Source organism: Mobula hypostoma, chromosome 11 (assembly GCF_963921235.1).
Source record: "Mobula hypostoma chromosome 11, sMobHyp1.1, whole genome shotgun sequence".
NCBI lineage: Eukaryota > Metazoa > Chordata > Chondrichthyes > Myliobatiformes > Myliobatidae > Mobula > Mobula hypostoma.
In genome coordinates, this window is record NC_086107.1 from 102,387,306 (window position 1) to 102,413,484 (window position 26,179).

The following is a 26,179-nucleotide window of genomic DNA, read 5'->3' on the forward strand; positions in this document are numbered from 1 at the left end:
TCCATTTCTGCTGGCTTGGCAACCCAGTTACGGGGTACGTAACAGCTGGAAGACCCATAGGCTGGAGATACATCTTCCTAGAGCTCAGCTAGGTGGAGAAAATACAAAGGAGGAAGTTGGATGGATCAGGCATCATGGTATATGCTCACAGTGGGATAAACCACATAAAGAAAAACAACAGGCTGAAGCTGCAAGACAATAAAACTATCATGATTCACTATCATTACACTGTTAAAACTCCAGCAACATCTGGAGAACCCACATGCACTTCAGTGCTGAAATCCAAAACTGCATGGTGTGCAACAGACACAAAATGCTCGAGGAACTCAGCAAACAAGGGAGCGTCTATGGAGGGGAGTAAAGAGTCGACACTTTGACTGCTTACTTGGAGTCCTGAAGAAGAGTCTCAGCCTGAAACGTCAACTGCTTACTCCCTTCCCCGGATGCTGCCTGACTCGCTCAAGTTCCTCCAGGATTTTGTGCATGCTGCCCATGACTTCCAGCTTCTGCAGAATCTCTTGTGTTTATGATTTGCCCCTCTACATGATGTACCATTTTGCAATTCTCCAGTATAGTCTTCAGAAATAACTGGAAACTTAATTGTGAAACTAAGCTGGTAAGGGGTACCAAAAAAAGCAGTAAATGCAATAAGCTCAAAAGGGTCAAAGCTGCAAAGTTAGCATATCATCTTATTGATAATGAATTTAAGTTACTTTTTCTTTTATGGATAATTACAAGCTATTCTTATAAAATGCTCAGAAAATATTTTGCCTTTTGTACAAGGCATAGGTGAGCTTATAATGACACACTATGCCAACACTGTCTCCATAAAACATATGTAAAATTTCAATACTTTCACATGCGTTTTGAAACTTTAATGGATTTTTTTTTTAAAAAAAGAAAGTTTCTTATTTCCTACCCTAATCACAAACATTTCTGGCTCAGTAAAAGTCGTTGAAGCTCCGCTTTTTGAACTTCTTGATTTAAATATCTGTGAGAAATCTTTAACCTGATTGGCTGCTCAGCTAGCTGGATGACCTCACCCTTCCTAGACACAGGAAACCAATCCGACAGCACTCGATGTTGATAAAGGAAAAGCAACTGAGAACATTACACCACAAAAATCAGCAGCAAATGACATCATTTAGCAGCTAATTAAAGAACCCAGACTATTGTAAAAGATCTTGCATTACATATTCCAATTACAAGTATTATTTCAAAATGCTCTTAATTACTAGTTTGTGTAGTATTCTTCCATATTCGTTAAAGAGTCAGAATTTGGACAGCTCAGGAAGTAATTAAAGGTGGGAAATGAATAACAGGAATGAAAACTCTAAAGGATGTTGCTCAAAACAGTAAATAAAGGGGGTAACCATTTTAGTAGGGGATTTGATTAGATGTAAATGAAACAAGCCTAAGCAAACTAAATTCAAAGTTCAAAGTAAATTTAATATCAAAGTCCATACATGTCACCATATGTGACCCTGGAAGGTGGGGGTCCTCGATGATGGATGCTACTTTCATGCTCCCTGTAGATGTGCTCAATGGTGGGGAGGGCTTTACTCATAATGGACTGGGCTCTATCCACTTTTTGTAGGCTTTTCCATTCAAGGACTCTGGTGTTTCCATAACGGGCCTTGACGCAACCAGTCAATATATTCTCCACAGGACATCTACAGAAGTTTGTCAAAGTTTCAGATGACGTGCTGAATCTTTGCAAACTTCTGAAAAAAAGTAGAGGTGCTGCTGAACCTCCTTCAATATGGCACTTATGTGCTGGACCCATAACATCAGCCGAAATGATCAACACTGAGGAATTTAAAGTTGCTGACCCTCTCCGTATCTGATCTCCCAATGAGCACTGGCTCTGGTTTCCTCCTTCCGAAGTCAATAATCAGCCCCCCTGGTCTCGCTGACATCGAGTGAGACGTTGTCGCTGCAGCACCACTGAGCCAGATTTTCAATCTTCCCCCCACATGCTGATTCATCATCACCTTGGATTCGGCCAACGGCAGTGGTGTTGTCAGCGAACTTAATTATAGCATTGGATCTGTGCTCAGCCTCACAGTCGTAAGTATAAAATGAGTGGAGCAGGGGGTTAAGCACACAGCCTAGTGGCACACCTGTGCTGACGGAGATTGTGGAGGAGATAGTGTCAATCTAAGCTGACTGGGGTCTGCAAGTGAGGAAATTGAGGATCTTATTGCACAAGGAGGTACCCAGGCTAAGGCCTTGAAGCTTATTGATTAGTTTTGAGGGGATTGATGGTATTGAATACCAAGCTGTTGTCAAGACAGAGCATCCTGATACATGCATCTTCACTGTCCAGATGTTCCATTTTTGAGTGAAGAGTCAATGAAATGGCATCTGCTGGTGGCCTGTTGTGATAGTAGGCAAATTGGAGTCGCTTCTGCGGCAGGAGTCAATATGTCTGATCACCAACCTGCCAGAGCACTTCATCACTGTGGATCTAAGTGTTAATAGACGATAGTCATTGAGGAAGATTCCCACTTTCTTGGGCACCAGTTATAACTGAAACCTGCTTGATGCGAGTGGGTACATCAGACTGCCAAAGTGAGAGATTAAAGATATCGGTGAACACTCCAGCCAGTTGATCAGCACAGGTCCTAAGTACCTGGGCAGGTACATCGTCTGGATCGGATGCACCCTCCTGAAGGATGCTCTCATGTTGGCCTCAGAGACTGAAATCACAGCGTCATCAGGGGCCGTGGGAGTTTGTGAAAGTTCCTAGGACCAAGAGTTGGATGCTTAATGGTTTATCATGTGAACAATTTAGCATTTGTAAACGATATAAGATACAGGAAATGGAAGCCATTACATCACCATTAGTTGGGAATAGAGATTCACATTTCTGGGCAGCTCTGACTCAAACAAGTTCAGAACTTTGCTCTCATTCTGAAAGAGGTACAGTGTCAGGACTTACTTTTTTTCCTGTAAGTCTTCTTCTTTGGCTTGTTGGTTTCTTTCCACTTACCCACCGGTTGTTCAGGAGCTATGTACAAAGTGAGGGAAAGAAATCTTAAATACAGGTCAAAGAAAAAACGGGAATTACACAACATATCTACCTGGGGCACAGGCTGATATCCCCAATTTCTCTGTTGGCTTACAGCAACCAGTTACAAAGTAACATTAACAGAATCAGGCCATTCAGCCCATCAATTCTGCTCCACCATTTGATTATGGCTGATTTATTTTCCCTCAACCCCATTCTCCTACCTTCTCCCCACAACCTTTGATGCCATTACTAATCAAGGATCTTCCAACCTCGGCTTTAAATCGACTTGGCATCCACTGCTGTCTGTGGCAATGAATTCCATAGATTTATCACCCTCTGGCTAAAAAAAAATCTGTTCTAAATTATCTACCCTGAATAGATTCACAGTTAGCGGACACTTTTGCTTACACTAAAAGAAAATGTTGGTGCTAGTCAGATTAGGCAGCAACTGCGAACAGAGAAATAGAGCTAACAGTTTAGGCTGTTGGCTCTTGATCAGAGCCTTAGCTTCATTTCCCTATGAACGATGCCTGCACTGTTGTGAAACCCCAACATTTTGTGCTTTTATTTCAGAGCATTCAGAGATGATGAGTCAGCATGGCTTTGGCTGTGTGGATTTGGAAATGGCTTGCTCACAGAAGGCAGTGGACGGTAGTAGATGGAGTGTATTCTGCCTGCAGGTTTCTGCATTATCTGATTTATCATAGAACAGTATAGCACAGTACAGGAACTTCAACCCATAATGTTGTGTGGATCTTTTAACCTACTCCAAGATCAATCTAACCTATTTCTCCAACATAGTCCTCCATTTTTCTTTCATCCATGTGCCCATCTAAGAGCCTCGTTAATGTCCTGAATGTATCTACTTCTACCACCACTCCCAGCAGTGCATTCCATGAACTTACCACTTGTGTAAAAAAAAGAGCTACTACTGATGTCCCCTGAATACTTTCCTCCAATCGCCTTAAAGCATGTTCTCTTGTGTTAACCATTGCCACCCTGGAAGAAAGGCACTGGCTATCTGCTCTGCCTTTTATCATCTTATGCACCTCTATCAAATCATCTCTCATCCTTCTTCGCTCCAAAGAGAAAATTCCTAGCTTGCTCAACCTATCTTTATACACACTCTCAAGTCCAGACAGCATTCTGGTAAACCTCCTCTGCAATCTCTCTAAATCTTCCACATTCATCTTATAATGAGGCAACCAGAATGGCACATAATATTCCAAGTATTCCAAGATGTTCCAGGACATCCCCTCTTATTACTATCATCAGGAGGGAGGAGACAGGAGCCTGAAGACGAACACTCAATTCTTCAAGAACAGCACCTTCCCATCCATCAGATATCTGAAAGATCCATGAATTCATGAACACTACATTATTTTTCTTTAACACTATTTTACTTTAACATAATAAATTTGAGGATTTGCACTGTACTGCTGCCACAAAATAACAAAATTTATGATATAGGATTCTGGAGTGTGGTCTTACCAGAGTTTTATACTGCTGCAACATTACCTCACAGTTCTTGTACCCCTGACTAACAAAGGCCAACATACCAACGTCTTCACAACTACCCCATCAACTTACTTGGCAACTTTTAGGGATCTGTGGACATGGACCCCAAGATCTCTCTGTTCTTCCACACCGCTGAGAATCTGTAATTCACCTGTATTCTGTCTTCAAGTTTGACCTTCCAAAGTGTATCACTTCACACTTTTCTGGATTGAACTCTATCTGCTACTTTTCAGCCCAGCTCTGCAAGCTGCCAATGCCGCGTTGTAACCTACAACAACCTTCCACACCATCCATAACACCACCAACTTTTGTGTCATCTGCAAACTTACAAACCCACCATTCTACTTCCTCGTCTAGGTCATTGATAAAAATCACAAAATGTCCCAGAATATATCCCTGCCAAACACAACTAGTCACAAACCTCTAGGCAGAATACATTCCTTCTACCACCATCCTCTGCCTTCTGTGGGCAAGCCAAAGCCAGGCTGACCATCCTTAATCAGACTATACATCTCCAAATGCTCGTAAATCCTAATTATAAGAATTCTCTCCAACAATTTACCCAGCACTGATATAAACCAGTAGTCTTATAATTCCCAGAATTACTCTTATTACCGTACTTGAACAAAGGAATAACATTTGCCATCCTCTAAGCTTCTAGTTCTACTCCTGTGGCCAATGAGGACAGACAGATAATCAAAGGCGTAGCAATATCTTCCCTTGCTTCTCGCGGTAACCTGGGGTATATCCTATCCAGCCCCAGACAAGTACCTATCCTACTGTTTTTCCTTTAGTTCCAACACAGCTTTTATCTGAACTTTGACATGTTCCAGCACATTAGCCTGTTCGCTGCTGAACTCACATTCACAAGGTCCCTCTCACGGGTGAATACTGAGGCAAAGTATTTATTAACAACATCCCCTATCTCTTCCAATAGCAAGCATGCTTCTTCTTTTAACCCACTTGCCAAAGCCTTCTCATGTCCTCTTCTAGCTCTAAGACCATTCTTAAGCTCCTTGGTTACCTTATAACTCTCAAAAGCCGGTCTGATCTGCTTCCTAAACCTTAGCAACACATACCAACTGCTGGAGGAACTCAGCAGGGTCAGGCCTCATCCAAGGCAAGGAATTAACTGTAACATTTTGGGTTGAGACCCTTCATTAGAAATATACGCAGCTCAGGACACTAGTCACATCTTTTGATTCCTGACTTTGTCTGAGGTCTTACCAACATCCATCTCCACAACTTCTCCACTAACTTTTCTGGCACACTGGTTTCCATTCCGCTGCAACTCTCGTTTAAATCTTACTGTGTAGCACTAGCAAACCTTCCCACTAGCATATTAGTCCTCTTCTAGTTCAGGTGCAAATCACCTCCCGTTTATCCTAAATCTTAAGTATGCTTCCTTCTTCCTCTTGACTAAATGTTCACCTCTCTTGTTAAATTAACAACCTTTCCCATTTATCCAGAACCCTGTGCAAGTGCTCCTTAAACAACCTCCACATTTTCCCAAGAACATCTGCTTCTAATTTATAGACCCAAATTCCTGCCTAATAGCATCATAATGCACCATCCCCCAATTAAATACCTTCCCATACCATCTGCTCTTATCCTTGTGCAAGGCTATGCTAAAGGTTTAAGGAGTTGTGGTTACTGTCTCCAAAATGCTCATCCACTGAGAAATCTACCACTTGACCAGGCTCACTGCCTATACTAGATCCAGTACGGCCTCTCTAGTCGGCTTCTTCATATATTGTGTGAGGAAACCTTCCTGGACACATTTAACAAATTCTGCCCCATCTAAACCTCGTACATTAAGGAGGAGCCAATCAATATTAGGGATGTCAATACTGATCAATATTATCAAACGAGACATTGAAGGAGGCCACTCTGTATATCCGTATTTTGGTCGATCTTTCTAGTTATTCCCATTCATTTGTTTAATTGATCCTTAAATCAATCTATGAAAACAATTACACCTTCATATCTCCAGCTCTTCCCTACTCTGTCTGACAGAAACCATCTCAACTTGGAAGCTTTAGAGAAGGTGTAGAGGAGCTTTACCAGGATTCTGCCTGTACTAGAAGGCATGTGTTAAGAAGATGGGTTGAGATGTTAGGGCTTTTGTCTTTGGAATGAAGGTGGTGTACAAGATGACAAGAGGCATAGATCAAGTGGATGGCCAGAGACCTTTCTCCCCCAGGGCAGAAATAGTTAGTGCAAGGGGGTATAATTTTAAGGTTACTGGAAGAAAGTATAGGGAAGATGTTAGAGGTACATTCTTTACAGAGAATTGTGGGTGTGATACACACTGCTAGGGGCAGTAGTGGAGGCAGATTCATTACGGGCATTTAAGAAACCCTTAAGAGTTCAGGGTTCTCAACCTGCAGTCCACAGACACTTTGCTTAATAGTATTGGTCTATGGCATTAAAAAAAGTTGGGAAACCTTGTCTTAAACACATGGATGATAGAAAATTGGAGGGTTATGTAGGAGGGAAGGCTTAGATTGATCTTAGGAATTCTGCTTCTTGGCTTTGAATATCATGACATATTAAGAGCTCATCCATATCTTTTGTAAATGAAATGAGGGATTCTGCCTTTGACTCAGGACCCTAGTACTTGTTGGATAATTCTGTTTCCCACCTCCCCCAGCCTTCAACTCTACTCCTAACAACGTCTCTCATGCCCTCCAAGTGAAATAATTTTACAAATTTTACTTCAAGTTCCTCTTCTACTCCTCTGTTCCAAAGAAAATATGCTCAGCATAGCTGATCTTATCCCTTGACTACAATTCTCCAGTTTTGGAGTGTACGGGGTCTTTCTCTTGTTACATTTAAAATGGCGACTTTGTTATGTTAATCTGGGGAATGCGGCTTTGTTGTGCTTTAATGCTGAAGAGAGTTTGCGTTAACAGTTTGTTTTACTTTAAAATGAGATAACAGGGTTCTATTAGCCAATGGGTGGTTATGTATCGTTTTGTTTTTGGATACCATGTTGTATGATATGACTGTGGACTGAGTTTTGGCGGGGAGTCGGAGGAGAGACGAGGAAGACCGCGGACGTGTGGAGAGGCTCCGGTCGATCGCTCAGGGTGGTCCCGAGCCGTGAGTCGACGGAATTCGGGTGGTCGTCTGAAGTCGAATTGAGCTCCAACGTAGCGCGCAAAGAACTTGGACTTTGATAAGTGTTGGCGCTTTTTTTTCATTACTTTCCTCTCTGTATCAAATATATATTAATGTCATAGAATTAGTAATGTTTATAAAGTGTATTTGTTAAAATTTACTGGGTGTGCTGGCTGATGATTGATGTTTGTGATTGATTCGGGCGGCGACTGACCCTGAGGGGAGTGTTGAAGCAGGTGCTGGGCTGGATTTCCACTAGACATACACGAGCTAATATAACTGAACGTTACAAGTGGGGGCTACCGTCTGGGATTTGGACTTTTCGGGAAAGTTGTACTTGTCGTTGTGGTAAGTGGTGTGAAGATGGATCGAGATAAGATTGTAAGTTGGTGTGAATTGGAGGAGGTATTGGTGTACCTGGACGACCTGATAGTGTTTGGATCTACGTTGGAGGAACATGAGGAGCGGCTGCTGAAGGTGCTGAGTCGGCTGAAGGAGGAAGGATTAAAACTTTCCCTGGATAAATGTCAGTTCTGCAAGACGTCAGTCAGTTATGTTGGGCACATAATCTCGCGAAATGGAGTGGCCACCGATCTGGATAAGATAGCCGCAGTCACCACCTGGCCGAGACCTCAGAAGGTGAGCGCCTTACGCTCGTTTTTGGGGTTTTGCGGATATTACCAGCGGTTCGTGAAAGGATATGCGAAAATGAGTCATCCATTGAACCAGCTGCTGTGTGGCTATCCACCTGTGGGGAGGAGGAGGAAGGGAAACCGAGGGTCAGAGGTAGGAGGATACTTGGACCCGGGAGAGCCTTTTGGATTGAGGTGGGATGCTCAATGTGAGGAGGTGTTCCAATCTCTTAAAAAGGGTGCTGACGCAGGCCCCAGTGTTAGCATTTGCTGATCCCCGGAAGCCGTATGTTCTACACACTGATGCCAGTCACGACGGTCTGGGGGCTGTTCTGTACCAGGAACAGGGAAACGGATGGAGGCCGGTAGCGTTTGTCAGTCGGAGTTTGTTGCCATCTGAGAGAAACTATCCCACTCACAAGCTGGAGTTCTTGGCGTTGAAATGGGCAGTGGTGGACAAGTTGAGTGACTACCTATATGGGGCCCAGTATGAGGTGAGACTGATAACAACCCCCTCACTTATATTCTGACCTCGGCGAAGCTGGATGCTACTGGGCACCGGTGGTTAGCAGCCTTGTCTGCCTATGAGTTCAGCCTGAAGTACCGCCCGGGGAGTCGGAACATCGATGCAGATGCCCTGTCTTGTCGGGCGCACGACGAGTCGGGCACGGCCGGGGAGTGGAAGAGTGTCCCCCGCCCAGGGAGTAAAGGCCATGTGTCAAGTTGGGAGCGACGGGGAAGTAGGAGCACAGATGGGAACAGATTGGGCAGTAGATCAACTGGGGGCTGACGATGACGCGCTACCCACTGTTTACTGTGGGGGGAGAGTGTACGGGGTCTTTCTTTTGTTACATTTAAAATGGCTTCTTTGTTATGTTAATCTGGGGAATGCGGCTTTGTTGTGCTTTAACGCTGAAGAGAGTTTGCGCTAACAGTTTGTTTTACTTTAAAATGAGATAACAGGGTTCTATTAGCCAATGGGTGGTTATGTATCGTTTTGTTTTCGGATACCATGCTGTATGATATGACTGTGGACTGAGTTTTGGCGGGGAGTCGGAGGAGAGACGAGGAAGACCGTGGACGTGTGGAGAGGCTCCGGTCGATCACTCAGGGTGGTCCCGAGCCGTGAGTCGACGGAATTCGGGTGGTCATCTGAAGTCGAATTGAGCTCCAACGTAGCGTGCAAAGAACTTGGACTTTGATAAGTGTTGGCGCTTTTTTTTCATTACTTTCCTCTCTGTATCAAATGTATATTAATGTCATAGAATTAGTAATGTTTATAAAGTGTATTTGTTAAAATTCACTGGGTGTGCTGGCTGATGATTGATGTTTGTGATTGATTCGGGCGGCGACTGACCCTGAGGGGAGTGTTGAGGCAGGTGCTGGGCTGGATTTCCACTAGACATACACGAGCCAATATAACTGAACGTTACAGGAACATGCAGCTTAATCTACTCTACACCCTCTCCTGTACTATTATATCCCTCCATTGGTCAAAAACAGCACAGAAACAGGTCCTGTGGCCACCCAGTCCACGTCCAACAAGTGCCCACTTACCCCTAGTCCCATGTTATTCCTCCCCTAACTCCCATCAACCCCCCACCCCACCCCCTACATTCTACCACTCACTTGCACACCAGAGACGATTTCACAGTGGCCAATGAACCTACCAACATGGAAATCAGTGCATCTGGAGGAAACCCACAAGGTTCCAGGAGAAATATACAGAGTCCACACAGAGAGCACCCAAGGTCAGGATTGAATCCAAGTAACTGGGGCTGTGAGGAAACAGGTATACTAGCTGTGCTAATTTGTCACGACCAGTACATCCAGCTGGTGTTTTACCTTCCTGTGGCATAGTCTGCACTTTATCCCAATGGTTTCTTAGCCATTGGGCTTGCTACCTTGAGGGTTCTGTTGACATGAACTGCAGGATCTCTCTGCTCCCCCTGCAGTGCAGTTTTGCTACATTTCACCTCAGAGGTTTGCCGTCACACTCCCTTTGCTCATTTAAATTTGAACGGAAACCATTTTCGTGATTGTGCCCCCATCATCTCCCCCATTGAACATGCTCCAGGAACCCTCTGCCTTGCTGTACTTAAGATGCTACTGCATTTCCAAAACGCTGAACTCTGATTTGAACAACTGGAGATACACCTGGCACATTTATGCAGGACACATGAAACCAACCTCTCCCCCACCTCCCCCTCCCCCCCCGGGTTCTCATTAGGCACTGGAATTACTGCAGATAAGACTCAGCTGTCCCAACATTTTGCTTGAAAAAACATTCAGATTAATTACTTTGAATACTTACAGATTTATGGCTCTCCCTAGTTTAAATATATCCTGTATTGGCTGGCGTTCTCTCCCCAGCAAGACTATTTAGTCCTACGCTAAACCTCCCATATTTACCCTGGCTGGCAAGAGGCACCATTAAGATGGCATCTCTACACATGGGTGTCTATGCTGGTTACAGTCAGATCTGCCTTCATAACTCCACTTCTTCAATGCAATGAAAAGCTATTCTGGGAACATCAGTACCCTGCAAGACTAAAGCTTCATCAGAAGAATATCATTAACCTGAACTAATTCTCTTTAGCTTTTAGCTAAACTGCACACTAACACCCATTCCATTCCCAGGATGAGCAGAATGCAGGCACTTGTCAGAAGTAACACACATCAAAGTTGCTGGTGAACGCAGCAGGCCAGGCAGCACCTCTAGGAAGAGGTACAGTGGACGTCTCGGCCTGAAACGTCAACTGTACTTCTTCCTAGAGATGCTGCCTGGCCTGCTGCATTCACCAGCAACTTTGATGTGTGTTGCTTGAATTTCCAGCATCTGCAGAATTCCTCATATTTACTTGTCAGAAGTGACTGCTGGATGATTTCTCTCCTAAAGAAGTCCACTGATTCAGAAAGGCCAACAGTTGTCTTGCATGGTTCAAATCTCACTCTTCAAAAACTTAAAACTTACACAAACTTCACAAAAGTTTTCATAAATGAAGCACAGATTCAAGAGGTAATTTGTTTTTTTTAAGACCTTAAGGGGGCTGAATCATGCTTGCATACATGGTTCATTTCAGATACAAAGTAACATAGCAACAGTGGCCAAAACTTCAAGGATTCTAAAGGAAGATCTTGATTAGATATCAAGGGGTAGCTTTCCTCCATGAGAACAGGGAACTGTGGAACAAATTCCCTGCCTGTACAATGGAAGTCAATTCACTGAATACATTGAGGTGGGAGGAGAGGGTAGGATATATTCCATCAACATTTGTACAATTACGTGGGATAAACTGGATATACGGCCTTTCAAATCTATCACTTTTATACAGATACCAAGCTGGACTGGTGGACATCAGAGGGAAAGAAGAAAAGCTTCATCACATGCTATATAGTTTTCAAGACAGCCGTAAGGTCTAAAACTCTCAGCAAAGCTATTTCAATGAGTGTGATGAAGGCACTGTTAAGCTCAGTTACCCACAAGTGATCAAAAGGGACTAAGTAACTCAAGTAACCAGAATCCAAGCAATGGAACATCTTGGACTGTAGGAGACAGAACTGAAGAGTGGTCCACAGATATGAAGATAACCAACAGCTGAGAAGGGAATGGATTTTTAATACACAAGACAGGCTGGGAGCAGTTGCAGGATAGCAAGGCCCGTGGGGAGTAATAAGATAGTAAGCAGGAGTCTGTATTAGGCCAGTTAGCCTCCAGCATATGATGACCATAAAACCTTAAGACATAGAAGCAGAATTAGGCTATTCTGCCCATCGAGTTTGCTCCGCCAGTCTACAGAGCTGATTTATTATTCCCCTCAACCCCATTCTCCTGCCTTCTCCCTGTAACCTTTGACATCCTCACTAATCAAGAATCTATCAACTTCTGCTTCAGATATACCCAATGACTTGGCCTCCACTGTCGTCTGCGCCAGTGGATTCCACAGATACACCACCCTTCAGCTAAAGAAATTCTTTTAGCCAATGACACTACACACCAGCCTCAGTGATAGAAGGGCTGGAGGATGCAGTGACTTGGAAGCAATGAAGCATTTGAAGATTAGAACAGTGAGTTTAAATGCAGCACAATGCCAAAAAGAAAAATAATTGTCTGGTTAAATCTGTACTGATGGCTGGGATGGATTCAATGGAGACCAGAATTTTATGTGGGAGTTGATGATGAACACACAAACTGGACATCACTGGCTGCCTCCACATCCTTAAATAATGAGATGGTCTCACAGGAGGAAGCACGAGACACATTTCTGTAGCACTGTTTACAAACAATGACTTCCAAAGGCAATTTATAGGCCTATCTGCACATAAAAGATGGATTGATATATTCACGGGAGCAATGCAACATCCCTTTTGCAACAATACTAAGATAACAAGTTTGGTATGGGGGGGGCACTGCACAAGACTGAAAGAAGCTGCAGAGGGTCGTAAATTTAGTCAGCTCCAACTTGGGTATTAGCCTACAAAGTACCCTGGACATCTTCAAGTAGTGATGTCTCAGAAGGGCAACGTCCATTATTGAGGGTCCCCAGCACACAAGGCATGCCCTTTTCTGAATGTTACCATCAGGTAGAAGATACAGAAACCCGAAGGCAGACACTCAGCGATTCAGAAACAGCTCCTTCCCCTCTGCCATCCAATTCCTAAATGGACATTGAACCCGTGAACACTAGCTCACTTCTTAAATTTAGATTATTACTGCTTTTGCACGATTTTTAATCTACTCAATGTACGTATACGGTAATTGGTTTATTTATTTATTTCTTCTTCTATTTTATGTATTGCATTGAACTGCTGTTGCTAAGTTAACAAATTTCACCACACATGCCGGTGATGATAAACTGATTCTGATTCTGACAAGTTTGTGATCAGTTGAGGATTAATTTTTTCCACTTGGACATTGGTGAGAACTACTGCTTTCCACATCTAATCCTGCTCTTTTACAAATCACTACTATGGCTTTTTTTACATCACATTAGAAGACATTCAGGGTCTCAATGTAACACTTCTCCAAGACAAGAGACCATATAGCACTCTTCCACTGCTGCAGTGGAGTGTCAAGCTATTTCCGCACTCAAGTCCCCAATATGGGGTTTGAATGCCCAAGCAAGTATGCCACTAAGTCACAACTAGAAATGATCAGAGACCCTAGCTGAGGGTGAACCATGTACAATTAGATAACTTAAGAGTTATGGAAGGGTGCCCCCCCCCCACTCCCGAAGGCTTAATTTACTGATGTATTATGGGAATAACAAAATAATATTTATAAGACACAAGGCATAAAACATAGGAACAGAATTAGGCCACTCAGCCCATTGATTCAGTTCCAACATTCAAAATTGGCGAATTATTGTCCCTCTTAACCCATTCTCCTGCTTTCTCCCTGTAACCCTTTTTGCTATTACTAATCAAGAACCTATGAACCTCTGCTTTAAATATACCCAATGTCTTAGTAGCCACAGGCATCTGTGGCAATGATCTCCAGAGATTCACCACCTTCTGATTAAATAATCTCTGTTCTAAAGGTATGTCTTTGTATTTTGAGACTGTACCCTCTGGTCCTAGACTCCCCCTCCATAGGAAACATCCTCTCCATGTCCTCTCTTTCTAGGTCTTTCAATATTCAATAGGTTTCAATGAGACCCCTCCTCCAATTCTTCTAAACTCCAGCAAGTACAGGCCCAGAATCATCAAATGTTCCTCATACTCTAACCCTTTCATTCCTGGATCTCGTGAACCTCAACCCTCTCCAATGTGAGAACCAGATATATTCCTCCCTTCTCTAGTACAAAATGACATTTAAAAAAAACTTACCTGGTGCTACAGGTGCTTGGAGCTGGTAACCAGTCAGCTCACACCAGCCTACTGGATACACATCAGGTGATTCGCAGTCTACCCACTGATCATACTCGTCATCCCACCCATCGAAGTGGATCCTCAATAAACGGTTCACCACTCGCGTGATGGTGGCCACACAGATTAAGCGAGGCTCCATCAGATCAACAGCCTCCAGTTTCATTCCAGGCTCAAAACCATGATACGGAATGTCCTGACAAACAATGGAATAATTAGGATTACATCACAGACTTCTAATGCTGTAAATCAGGTCATATTGTTGTTCCCTTTGCCACTGTAGGTCTGCAAGTTAGGCATTCCATGTGCTAGAAACCAAATGTCCATGGTATTAAATCCAAATTTCCTTGCAAGTCTCAACAACCTTCATTATATAGCTTACAAAAGCAAACACCTCAGTACTTAATAAGCCAACAATCAGGACCCTCATGCTGCCTGTTGTGACACAGACCAAGCTGGATGCATCCTGTAGGACAGGGGTTCCCAACCTTTTTTGCATTGTGGACCGGTTTAATATTGACAATATTCTTGCGGACCGTCAATTATCAGGGGAGGACAGGGGAGCTTGAAGTGAGTGTTGAATGAACTTCCAGTAGAAGTGGTAGAGGCAGGTTCGATATTATTATTTAAAGAAAAATTGGATAGGTATATGGACAGAAAAGGAATGGAGGGTTGTGGGTGAGTGCAGGTCGGTGGGACTAGGTGAGAGTAAGCGTTTGGCACGGACTACAAAGGCCGAGATCGCCTGTTTTCGTGCTGTAGTTGTATGGTTATATAAGTCACTTATAAGTCAATAGCATCATAACATTTTAAGTAACGTTTGGGTATTAAACACATAGCACATATTTTCCCCGTATGAACATATAAAATCATTGCAACACACCAATATCGCTGAATCAGTGGGAGCCCTGGGCTTGTTTTCCTGCAACAAGACGGTCCCATCGAGGGGTGATGGGAGACAGCGATACTCGAACGGGGTTCCTTATGTCCAGTCTATTCCGCAATTTAGTTTTCGGTGCATCCATTGCAGAGATATGTTGGAAATGGAAGCAACGTTTTCAGTGCTTTCGTGGCTATCTCAGGATATTCAGCCTTGACTTTGATCTGGAATGCCGGCAGAGATGTTATGTCAAACATACTTTTCAGCCCGCCGTCATTTGCAAGCTCAAGGAGTTGATCTCCTTCCCACGCTGACATGGATGACTCGCGGGTAATGACCTCGCGTGCATTCAAGCTCAACAGTGGGCGTGACAGGGAATGAGGAAAGGTGCAGCTGACTCCTACCACCAAATCATATCGTTTCCTCGCGGCCCGGTAGCACATGCTTTGCGGTCCAGTACCGGTCAGCGGCCCGGTGGTTGGGGACCGCTGCTGTAAGACACAGATGTCAGATAGGAATGACATGCACAAAGAGCTGGAGGAACTTAGCAGGTCAGGCAGAATCCATGGAAAGGAATCAAGAATCGATGTTTTGGGCCGAGACCCTTCATCAGGCCTGGAAAGGAAGAGGGAAGAAGCCAGAATAAGGTGGTGGGGGGTGGGGGGGGTAAGGGAAGGAGTACAAGCTGGAAGGTGATTGGTGAAACCAGATGAGGAGAGCACATGGTGGAAGAGTCAGAGAGCAGCACAGACCACAGGGCGGGAGCAGACTCATTAAATTGTTAGAAAGCAGATTTAGATGTCAGACAGGATCTGTTAAAGGTAGTAAATGATTCAACACAAGACATAAACCACTATTTGTACGTGGTGCTCTTAGAAGCAGTCCATGTAGGGTCAATGTCCAGTCTTCACATCAAGGACACCATCCATGTTGTACACTACCATAATTATGCAAAATAGAATGGACAGAGTGTATATCTAGCAGCTCAAGGCTCATAACATGAAGTGGTGTGGACTGTCAGCACTAGCAGAAATGCACACCAATACAATCTGTATGGCCTGGCATATTTCTCACTCTAGCCTTATCATGGAGTTTGGGAATCAGCCCTTGTTTAATAAGTGCAGAAGAGGGTTGCACAAGATATACCGAAAAACGAGACGACAACCTGGTGAGTATGTAAAGCAGGAAGTAAATAGCCAAAGACGGCAATGGAGGTTTTTGCGGACCTGGGCGACTTCTTTGAGATCATTGTATTCTCATGCCAGTTTTTCCCCTTTCAAGGTGGATGAGGTCCTGTTGGAGTCCATGATCTACAGGTGTGCTCAATCTATGTTCTTCATGGACGGTGGGTTCTTGCTCTTTGGGACTTGCTGAGTGGCTTACACTTCAGTACCTCCGGGAGCGCTTGGAAGACATGTGCCTTCGGGGTGTGGCCTTGTGGACCACCCAATTCCTTGTCCATGTTGCCAAATGAAGCATCGTGGGAGACCGAAACGTCGAGACGGCAGCTGCCAGAGGCGCCTGTACTCGAGCGATTCGCTCTGTCTCGACAGTGAGAGAGAGTTGGCTGATTGTCAAGTCGGGGGAACTCGCTGCAGACTGCAACATTGTAACAGCGAACTGTTGGTCTCCCCTCTCACTGTGGCGGGAGCGACACCTCTCTCTCCCCCTTGTTAGTGAGCGAGAGGGGCTATTGAGATGTCCAGGTGTTGGGATGAACAGTGGTTTTTCATGGAAAATAGATCATGGTCTTTGGGGGCATGCTATTGCTTGCATAGTGGATGGTGGGGCGAGGGTGGGGTTCTGATGAGAACAAGTGGGGGGAGGGGGGGAGAGGTTGTTGCTGCTTGTGTGTGGGAGTGGGGAAGGAGGGCTTTGGGGTGCTGATGTTTCTCTGTCATTCATTCTTTGCACGTTATTTTCCCCCCTGTTTTATGGATATCTGGAAAGAGTAAGGATTTTAGGTTATACATTAAATTGAACCTTTGAACCATTGAGACAGAACTAAGTGATGGCATAACCAAAAGATCAGACCAAAAGCTTTGCAGTCCTACCACATTTAGTTGTGAGCAATACAGGACAGCCAGTAGAAGGACTTGGCTCCAAGTACATCCCAACCCCAGAATGTGTGTGCTTAAGAGGCTGAATCACCCAAACACATTCAACCAGAATGACTGATTCTTATCAGCTCTACTAAGATCCTCTCCATCATAGAAGCCAGTCTTTAGCTACTTTCATTCACTCTATAAGGTATCAAAAATACTGGATCCAGCAACCTAGGAGTCCAGACACCATTCTGTCTATAGTACAAAACACCTGTGCTCCACAACTAGCTGTGCTGTAGGCCAAACATAGTTACCTGACAATGTGCAAAGTCAAAAGAGATTAAAGATTAGCTTTATTTGCCACATGTATATCAAAACATTGGGTGGCTGAGTGGAGATCTGTCTCCAGCAAAGGAGGTGTAAGGCACTCCTTCTCTCCGCTAGCCTGCAGATCAGCCTTGGGCAAGGCGCAAGCACCTGTTTAGCAACCTGACGGGGTCATGTGAAGCATGGGAGCAACTGGTGGATGGTTGTATGATCAGCTGGTGCACATCACAAGTCCCGGTTATGCGACCACTGACTCCAAGCAGACAATCCCTGAAGAGTATTGATATTGGCTGGGGTCACCCATATTGTGAAGACACTTTAACAGAAGAAGGCAATGGCAGACCACTTCTGTGGATGCGGCACAGAAGGATGATGATGATGATAATAAACATATTGTGAAATGCATTATGTCAAATCAACTTAGAGAGGCTTGTGCTGGGAAGCCCATAAGTGTAGCCACATTTCCAGTGCCAACATAACACGCCCATGACTCACTAATCCTAACATGCACATCTTCGAAATGTGAGGGGAAACCAACACTGTCATCAGAAGAACGTACAAACTCCTTACAGAAAACAACAGGAATTGAACCCTGATCTTACATCTGGTGTTGTGAAGTACTGTGATAACCACTATACTGCCGTGCCACAATCTGACAATCGTTCAGGTATTGCCTGTTTACAGAATACAGGGCAAGTCCAATTAACTGATTACCAGTCTACTCTCAAAGTGATGCAGTGCTAAAATGAGGAGGCACTCACTAAGAACTTCTCACTCGTGCCACGGTAACGTAGTGGTTAGTACAACACTATCACAGCTCAGGATGTTCCGGAGTTCAGAGATTAATTCTGGCAACATCTGTAAGGAGTCTTCCCCGGGTGCTCCCCAGGTGTGCCGGTTTCCCTTCAGAGACCAAAGACATACTGGGTAGCTACACTGATGACTGCAAATTGTCCTGCGATCAGGTTAGAGTTAATCCGGTTTATCAGGGGTTCCTGGAGTGGTACAGCTCGAAGCGTCAGAAGGGTATAAATAAAGGCGCCCTAAGATGACTTTTTTTTAAAAACAAGAGATTTATTAACTAAATATAACATGGACAAACATAACTGGACAAGTTTAGAGTTTTATGGAAAGTCTTAAGAAGCAGAGAAGCAGAAAGACCTAGGGAAGCATTTTCAGAGATTGCTATTCCTCTCTGATTATTCCTTGCCATTTCTTTAGCATTTAGTCTGTTTTCTTTTTACAAGTTGCTAGCTCGACACTCAACCCAGCACGGATGGAAATTGTGCAAGGAGCCAGCTGGATTCGAACCCGCGACCATTTGCCTCGAAGTCTGTCTTCTCCTATCACTTTGGATCTCCCGCTCCCCCTCCCCCCCCCACTTTCAAATCTTCTTTCAGTTAGTCCTGACGAAGGGTCTCGGCCCGAAACCTCGACTGTACCTCTTCCTGGCCTGCTGCGTTTACCAGCATTTTTTGTGTGTGTTGCCTGATGCTGTGTGTTCTGAGTTGGTGAGGAAGGACAGGCAGGGGACAAAACATAAATGTAGCCAGTTAGAGGGGTTGAAATGTGTCTGTTTCAATGCTATAAGTATTAGGAATAAAGGGGATGAACTTAAGCATGGATCAATACGTGGAACTACGATGTTGTGGCCGTTACCGAAACTTGGCTGGAGGAAGTGCAGGAGTGGCTGATGCAGGTACTGGGGTTTAGGTGTTTTAAAAGGAATAGGATGGGAGGTAGAAGGCAGGGGGGGGGTGGTGAGGAGTAGCATTACTGGTCAGGGATAGCATCACGGCTATAGAAAGGGAGGACGCTGCAGAGGGAGTGTCCACTGAGTCGGTGTGGGTGGAAGTCAGAAATAGGAAGGGATCAATCACTGTGCTGGGAGTAGTCTATAGGCCCCCAACAGCCCTCGGGACACCGAGGAGCAGATAAGCAGGGAATGGTGCAGGAAATACAGCGTTGTAGTTATGGGTGTTTTCAACTTCCCTCATATTAACGGGCACCTCCTGACTGCAAGGGGGATAGATGGGGCTGAGTTTGTCAGGTGTGTTCAAGAAGGATTCCTGACACAGTATGTGGACCGGCCGACGAGAGGAGAAGCCATACTGGATCTAGTTCTGGGTAATGAACCTGGTCAGGTGGCAGACCTCTTGGTGGGGGAGCATTTTGGTGAGAGTGACCACAACTCCCTTAGCTTCAGCACAGCTATGGAAAAGGATAAAAACAGACAAGTGAGAGTAAGAGTTTGGCACAGACTAGAAGGGCTGAGATGGCCTGTTTCCGTGCTGTAATTGTTATATGGTTATATGATGCAACTACACCACTGGCCAGCATTTCCAGAGATCACGCTCACACAATTGAAGATACGCCCATCAATGTGCAAGGAGTCAGAATCAAAGGAAAACAGAGATTTTGGAGGCTTGTTGGAAGTAACAGAAATGGGGAGGGGTAAAGCTAGAAGGACTTGAGAATGAGGAAGAACATTTATGAGACGTGACGGATTTCCAGACTAGGAGCCAAAAACAGGAGTATAGGACGTGGGACCTGGTACATTTTAGGGGCACCACAAGTTCCCTATGATCTATTGAACATTTCTATTGTTTTCAAAAAAAGGGCTAGCTGGAGGAACTCAGCAGGTCCACACCCAAAATGTCCATTGTCCGTGTGAGGCCAAGCTAAAAGAACACCACCTCATATTCCACTTTGGTCGTCTAAAGTCCAAGATATAAACAATGAATTTGCTAATTTTAGGCCACCTACATCACCCAAGCTTCTTTCTCACTCTTTTCAATCCATCCAGGTTTACTAATCCATTTTTCCCGAAACCATACACCCCAGCTCCCTGTTAGCTAGTTTTGTGCCCTCTCACACCTTCCTCCACCTGCTTATCATCGACACTACTAACCAAATGATTCCAACTATCGCCTGCCAGCCTTTGCTTCAATTAGGCCTCCTCCTCACCTTCTATCATAAGCCATCCCTTTACATGTCGTTCTGATGCAGGATCTCAAACAGAAATTTTAGCCATCCTTCTGCTTCCATGGCTGGCTGGTGGCGTAGTGGCATCAGCGCCGGACTTCGGAGTGAAGGCTCCCAAGTTCGAATCGAGCCGGCTCCCTTGCACGCTTTCCATCCGTGCTGGGTTGAGCGTCGAGCTAGCAACTCTGCCTCGTAAAAATAAGAAAGCCTGCTAAAAAAACGCCGTCATGACAGTGTCCCGATGACTCCACTCAGAGTTCTTCTTCTTCTTCTTCTTCTTCCATGGATGCTGCCTGACTCACTGAATTTCTCCAACAATTTTTAAAAAAAATTTTTTTTCCTGTCCACTCAAGGTTTCAGCACCTGCAATCTCTTGTGTGTCCAACATGTCGACTAAGGTCCACTTAACTAATGGTCAGGGGAATTTTAAAAAAATTAATCACAAAAAAAAAATCAATACTCACCCGAATGAAGAGATTTGCAGGGGCTGCCACAGAGCCAGTCTCTATTAAATATGTTTCCCAGTCAAAATTTTTCTCATAACCTAGAAACATAAAATGCAAAATGTTACCAGCAGCATCAAACATGGTTCAAATCAGACATGTGTACAAGGAGTGCATTAATAGATGTCATCACAAGAAGACACCTAGTAAATGACACCCATCCACCAATAAACCAAAAATTTTCCAAAGTTCCATTGAAAAAGCCAATGGGAGTGGAAGTAGGAATAGGAGTGACCATCAGCCATTTAACTCTAGTCTATATTCAATAAAATTACAACAATGTAAAATTTAAATTCTAATTCACCTTACTTTCATATCCTTCAATATACCATGGGTGGTAAAACTCTATCACTTTCAATTGATTGGGCTACTGCTTAGTTTTTCATGTTATTATGACATTTGTGAAATGTTTCTTAATTTTGAGTAACTTCCACAACCCTAACAATAAAAGTAAAATTTGTAACAACTTCTTTGAGATTCCTAAAATGCTGACTCGCCCTTTCATCCCTGCATATCAGGGATTACAAGACTAGCTTATGCAATTGCCACTCATGGTCAACCTCTGGAGCTACAGTAGCATTTTGATGATTCTGCACTGCAGTCCTTCCAAAATCAACATATTCCATCTAAGATGTAGTGCTCTGAACTCAATACGGTACTCCAGATGTGATCAAAATAGAACATTCCACAGATTAACAAAATATTCTTCCTTTACAAGCTAGCAGAGAAAACTAACAAAACATTCTAGTACAAGTTTTCATTATTACTTTTACCTGATCAAGTGATCTGTTAATAGGAGCCCTCAGTCCTTTGGTTTTGTGTCCCAACACTTGTTCATGAAGAAGAAAATCATTCTCAGGTACCTCTTTTGAGGTTTGAAATAGGTCCTCTTGCAGACATTTGTGATTAAACTCACCTACTGCAATTACATTCATTCTACCGGAATATTAACATAATTCTATGGTCCCATCCATACCACTTGGTCTCCCACCAATCATTTTCAAATTTTGATATTGATTTGTTATCTAAGTTATTCATGAATATGGCGAATAACTACGAATCCAGCACTTACTCCTGTTGGGCACCAATATCATTTTTTCTATTTGAAGCAAACTACATGGAACCTTATTACATACCTTCTGAAAATCTACCTCGGTAACACACACAAAGTATTTCTCCTGCTTACTAATTTAGTTACTGCCTCAAAAGATTTAATTAGTAGTCAACTACAGGACTTTACAAAATTGTGTAGGTTCCCCAAACTGGTAAAAGTCTAACTGTGCCTTTAAAATTTGCTACTACTCCCTTCTACTCTCCTTCTTTTGCCATTTTGTTAAATAATAGCAACACTTGCTTTTTTAAGTTTAAAAGGATAATTCTCAAACTAAGTTCATTTTGGAAAATCATGGCTTAATTACAGTGGATTTCAGTTCATTGGGAACCATTCCTGATGTGGACCGGTACATTTTGGTCCAATTAAGCAGCTACCCTAATTAGCCAAAGTTTCATGGAAATAGTTAGAAAAGGTATAAAAAGAAAAACTGAGTAACGAATTATGTATTTAAATGAAATACAGAACAAATTAGAACATACCAATATTACCACAGCACTATAAAACTGTACTAGTTCCTAAGTGTTATAAGAAGCATTCATCCTGTGTACACAATGAACAAAATCAGCAGACACCTAGTGCAGATAATAGAGTGCCTTCATACCATGCTATCAACAAATGCATCCACCAGATCTTCAATTTCAGTGCAACATTCAAGAGGATTTATCGATACCTTCAAATTCTTTGTAATCCCTAATTCGTTGAAGTAGTGAAATCATTTCATTTTCACTCCTGTCCTTTTCTGGCATTTCCAAGCCTGAATGCTTGAAACTCTAGTGAGCAAAGCAGCTCTGATTGTCTTACTGCTTATTTGTCATCAACAAGCACTGCTTTTTGAGCATAAACACACGCAACTGATGCTATTTAAAAACGGTTTGCTCTTGGCACAGTATCGTGTCTAATGTCCACATAAGCAGGCACAACTGACGCTATTTAGAACCTGTTCAGCAAGTCTCCTGCCCCAATTAAACGGCATAGTGTCCCAAATAAACAAAGGGAATCCCGGCTATTTTCCCAATTTATTTTTGTTCTTTAAGAGTTGTCCCAAATAAATGGCTTCCTCATTAACAGATGGCCCAAATAACCTGTTATGAGGCAGCACAAAGTTAGAATGTTGGGGCTTCCAGAGTCATTCAAACACTCGAGTAAAATCTACACAGACATTCTAGTACAGTGCACAAGAATGTAGAACAAGAAATATGTGGGCAAGGTTCACCCAACTGAAGTGCCTAAGGCGAATCAAGAATAAACACGGTAGAATAGTGGTGCAGCCAGTAGAGTGGCTGCTTTGCATTTCCAGAAATCCCGACTCTGGTGCTGTTTTTGTGGAGATTGCATGTCCTTTCCATGACTGTTTCCAGTCTCCTTCCACATCTCAAAGGGTTTGCAGGTTAATTGTCTGCTGTAAACTGGCACTGGTGTGCTATTGTCCCCGAGTTCACGGGAAAGTGGGGAGAGTAGGATTAGTTTAAATGGGTTCTCGATGGACTTCAAGGGGGTTAGGGTAATTATGGTTGAAGACATATTTCTGTATTCCATTTAATCATACTGTTTATTATACTGAATGCTTAATTTGGTAAGTTTAAAAACAAGCTTACAATCAAGTCCAATTGTTATAACAGTAACTCACCTTGCGGAGTCAGTAATGCAATGTCATTCTTCTTGCAGAATCCCACAGGAAAGATGGAATACGAACATGCATGGTAACAGAACCAGTCTGATCCATCAGGAGCCTCAGTGCCATCAATTCCAATCATCAGGTAACCATCTAATAGCACCTATCATTCAATGGGACATGAAACAATCCATCACATCTGTTGCACTGGTCTAGAGGCAGATAACATAGCACAGCTCGCACTATTTGTTCTCTATTTAAATATCAAATCTTAGTAAAATTGAAGCCCAGGAACTTAAAAAGACTTTGAGTGCATTGGAAACCACTGTTTTTTAAAAAATAATACTTTTATAAGATTTGTATTATTAACAAGCTTGTGTATTTTTCACACTCACTGGCAGAAAGCAGTATAGCAGCTAAACCAACGGTTTAATTACCTTTCTTATTTTTTATTGGCTAAGTATTAGCACATTACCCAAGTGATGTAATTAGTTTAAATATGTAGCCTATTAACCAATTTATCTCTAAGGAATTTTCTTTATCTTGTCTATTAAAGTAACAGATTTTTTAAGAAGTACCATCTTTATTTTCTTTAGTCCTTTGTCTTAGCATTAATTCCCCTCTTAGCTTTGTTTTTCAATTCTTTATTTATTTTGCTTAGTATTTATATACTTACTGAAATTTTGGAATTAAGACTGCTGGTCATTTTGGACTCCTAGAAGAATCCCAAGGATTGGAAAATAAACAGATCTAATGGGGGGGGGGGAGGGTGTGTGTGTATGCACGTGCGTGCAGTGAGGAGATGTAAAATTTACAGGGAGACGAAAAGCAAAGAATGCTGGTAAATGCATTTAAAAGTCTGAAGGGTAGTGTGCAGTTGTGTCCCGATGAACTGACATCTCTTTTTTACTACATATGTGGTGCACAGGGTAAAAAATTCAAAGCTTACAGATAATATGAAAATCAAAATTGCAGCATTGAATATAAACCATAGCAACAGACTTCAGGGAGACAAAGAATAGCTTAAAAAAAATAAAATACAGGTGAATAAAAATTAATGCTGTTAGGTATAAAATGAAACAAAAGAATGAGAAGGCAAATATAAACCTAAATACTACAGGCTGAAATGGATGTGCAAGAACAGAAAGACCAGGTTATTTATCCACAAATCTTAAAAGTGACACGTCAAGTCAAGAAGGCTGTTGGTTTATAGGGTTATATTGTACAGAAGCAAGAGTGATTTGCCCTGGCTGAATTCTAGCACTTCAGGAAGTATGCCAGTACCTTTTTGCAGTAAAATAGCACAGATCAGGAAACAAATTTCAATCCCACTCCTGCTGTTGGAGAATTTAACAAGTATATCTAAAAGAGCTAACTATTATCACTAATTATTACCACAAATCTGCCCAATTGTTGTAAAAACCTGTTGCGTTCACTAATGCTCTGCAGGGAAAGGAAATCTGGCAACGTAACCCAGCCTGGCTGATATGCAACTCCAAAGCCTTCACCACATCCCGCCTCCCCACCAACCTGGAAGTTCTGGTAAGGCAAGGGTTAGCATATCATCCAGGAGAAATTGCAGATATACTGTAGACAAGACAGGTTGTCGAAGAGCACAAGTTCCCTTCTTACAGCAGGTTACTAGAGCCATCTATTGAAGGATGCAAGGGGCACACGTCCCAGCTAACAGTCAATTACTTTACTAACTTCAAAGTATCATTGTTTGTTAGCTGGTAGTTGCTATTGATTTCGGACACCTCTGTTGTGAATGCTGATTGATTCTTGCAAAATAAGGAATTCAAACATACAGAGTTTACCAAACGGTCAACATCCGTAACTGCTACTCAATTCTGTATAAAAATGTCAATTCTCTGTTCAGACTTCAGAGCGGTGTGGTGACGGGACCATGCTGTTTTCCTTTTGCACAAGTAAATAAAGTGCGTTTGAGGGATGAGAGAGCTTTCAGAGTCTAGTTAATCAGCGACGACACCCAGACTGCTGACTGAACTGCCTCGTTTGTTTGGCAGTGGGCAATTAATGCCAGCCTTGCCAGCAACACCCACATGGGTGAACAAATAAATGGAGAGAGGGAAAAGGCAAGATTTATGAGAATGACACCAAGAATATGAGGCTTCATTTACATTGACAGCTCAAAAGTTGAGTTCTCAGAGCAGATTTTAACAGGACAAGATAAATGAAAAGCAGTACACAGCAGTTTCAGCACAACCAAGGATCACCAAGGGAAAATATTCAGGGCTCAGGAAAAGATGACCATGGGGATTATTAAGTAGCTCTTTCAAAGAGCTGGTACACACACAGTGGGCTGAACAGCCTCCTTTTGTACTTTCCAATTTAAAAAGATAGAAGCTCTATCTTTGGTTCCTTTCACTTTGTTTCATCACCACTAACAATCTCTGTAGCCACAATCTGAGCCTTCACAATTTCATTCTGGTTGAAACCAAATTTCTAACCCCTAACCTTCTTCCCTCACCATAGAACAGCTAATGCTCCCTCCACAGTGCCACAATTGTGCCCTGTGCTAGCAAGATGAGCCTA

The 26,179-nt window shown here is 43.0% G+C and overlaps 1 protein-coding gene across 3 annotated transcripts in view; it reads right to left on the reverse strand.

Moving 5' to 3' along the window:
• Positions 1-26,179, reverse strand: part of l3mbtl2 (L3MBTL histone methyl-lysine binding protein 2) — a 169,989-nt gene that overhangs the window by 91,873 nt on the left and 51,937 nt on the right. For 2 of the 3 annotated variants that reach the window (XM_063062699.1, XM_063062700.1), the window contains exons 12-15: positions 23,639-23,786; positions 20,859-20,938; positions 14,119-14,353; positions 2,945-3,013 (exon numbers count right to left, since the gene is read on the reverse strand). In XM_063062699.1, the coding sequence (XP_062918769.1) occupies positions 2,945-3,013; positions 14,119-14,353; positions 20,859-20,938; positions 23,639-23,786 (532 nt within the window). Of the gene's footprint in view, positions 1-935; positions 2,749-2,944; positions 3,014-14,118; positions 14,354-20,858; positions 20,939-23,638; positions 23,787-26,179 lie in introns of those variants that run through there. The other variant, XM_063062701.1, reaches the window with a different exon arrangement.